The following is a 2090-nucleotide window of genomic DNA, read 5'->3' as shown; positions in this document are numbered from 1 at the left end:
GACAGTCCATCTATCAATGTCAAGATTGGTGAACAGGTTATTAAATCATCACCAGACTTGAAGTTACTGGGAGTAACATTAGATGATGAACTTAGTTTTAGTACCCATATAAGTGATATATGCAAAATGGCAAGTAGAAAAGTTGGTGTTCTAGTACGTCTTAGAAATTTGATTCCCAGAGAAGCCAAGTTACAATTGTACAAATCAGCAATTTTACCTAACTTAACATATTGTCACATAGTGTGGCATTTTTGCAAGGCATCTGATGCAAGATAATTAGAAAGAGTACAAGAACGGGCATAGGAATGCTACGTATGAGGAACTCTTAGAGAAGGGAAGACTCTCTAGTCTTGAGAACAGACGGTTACAAGATATACTAATTTTAATGTATAAGGTTAAGAATTCACTAGCTCCAGAGCATGTATGTAATATGTTTTTTCAGCAAGATAAGCATTATAACTTACGAAGTGATTTTCATGTTCCAAGATATAATACTGTTAAGTATGGCAAGCACAGTATCAGATATTTAGGCCCACACATATGGGGCAAGATGATCCAGGAACTAAGCAGTAAGACCAGTCTTCAGGCATTCAGGAGAGGGGTGCGTGCTCTCAATGTGCTTGGCTTGCTGGACGGCACGTGTGGCTGCTGTGCATGCTCATCTTAGAGCGGTGGGTAGACATAGTGGCTTTTGCGGTGTGGCTGACTGGTGTATTGGGAGGGTGCTCCCCTATCCTCTATTTAATTCGTCTAATTTAAATTTTCTAGACTTTTAACTTTCTGAAATTTGAATCTATATTTTACTGCTGCTTATATGTTTGTCCTATATTGTCTGTTTGTACGGTCTATTTGATTGTCTGTTTTGTCTATCTACTTGTTTGTCTTTGTATGTTTCCCTGCTTGTCCTACTGTTTGTCTGTAATAATTTATATATTGATGTTATTCTTATATATTAATGCTATTTTAAGAATATCCTTTTAATATTTTTACATATACTTCATTTAGTCATATTATATTCATTTTATTTACTTATAGTGTTCACCATTAGCTTTTTAGCTAAATACCTTGACACTTAAATAAAGTTTATGTATGTATGTATGTATGTATGTATGTAAGTATGATTTTCTTGTTTTTTTGATCTGCAGAATGTCTGTGGCCATAGAATGTGAGCTTGCGTGACGATCTCCGTACTCTCACAACCACTCACTCCCACCCACTTACTCACTCAGACATTGTGTGTAGTGCGCTTATAAAGTGTACTACCACAACAAGTACGAGAGGCTTGACTGCTTGATAGCATTAATTGCACTGAAGCAAAAGTCGATTCCTTTCAACACTTTCAACTGAAAACTGTTTCACGAGCGAAAATCAATAACAATTTTTTATCTTTTTCGCAGAGATACCGGTGTACCTGTAGATGACGGTGACTGGCATCACGTTTGTATCACATGGGAGAGCACGAATGGCACGTGGAAAGTTTACAAAGATGGCAGCGTGCAAGCCAGTGGGTCTCAGTTGAAGTCTGGTTATAAATTAAAGACCAACGGAATCCTCACTGTCGGGCAAGAGCAAGATTCTTTTGGTGGTGGCTTTGTGCCATCTCAAAGTTACCTCGGAGAGCTGACGGGCCTCAATATCTGGAACCGAGTTCTCTCTTTTAGCGAGATCTTGATAATGTCGAAATCATGCCATGTGGGGCAGGGTAACGTTAAGAAATGGTCTGATTTTAAAGTAGGAATCAGAGGCAATGTAAGGGTTATCTCCCCATCGGCTTGTAAAGTGTAAAGTTCAGCTTCCGTTGTCTGGCATTAATGCATGAAAGCATCATGAATCATTATTTTCAATAAATGTTTTGCCGTGTGTTTTCATCACTGTTTCATTATTGGCTTTGTTTAAAGTAGATTTACTGAGGGTGAACATTGGTGTCTGAGATTTTAATCACATCCGGTCGATTAAATGTAGGATTTTTTGAAACAATTGCAGCCTTTCTTAATCGTCTGGCCAGTCTACAACTTTGAATAAGACACCCACATTTGTTGTATAAACATTTAACAACACACTCTAGAGTATGAGGGACCGTCCAAGGAGGT

At 38.1% G+C, this 2090-nt stretch overlaps 1 protein-coding gene across 1 annotated transcript in view; it reads left to right on the top strand.

The window, feature by feature from the left end:
* Nucleotides 1-1868, top strand: part of LOC138039206 (neuronal pentraxin receptor-like) — a 7953-nt gene extending 6085 nt beyond the window's left edge. Inside the window, exon 3 of the mRNA XM_068885403.1 lies at nt 1398-1868. Within this exon, the coding sequence (XP_068741504.1) occupies nt 1398-1785 (388 nt within the window). The 3' untranslated portion in view covers nt 1786-1868. The remainder of the gene's footprint in view (nt 1-1397) is intronic.
* The last annotated feature ends 222 nt before the right edge of the window (nt 1869-2090 follow it).

This window comes from Montipora capricornis, chromosome 2 (assembly GCF_036669925.1).
Source record: "Montipora capricornis isolate CH-2021 chromosome 2, ASM3666992v2, whole genome shotgun sequence".
Lineage (NCBI taxonomy): Eukaryota > Metazoa > Cnidaria > Anthozoa > Scleractinia > Acroporidae > Montipora > Montipora capricornis.
This window is presented reverse-complemented; position numbering and strand designations above follow the sequence as displayed.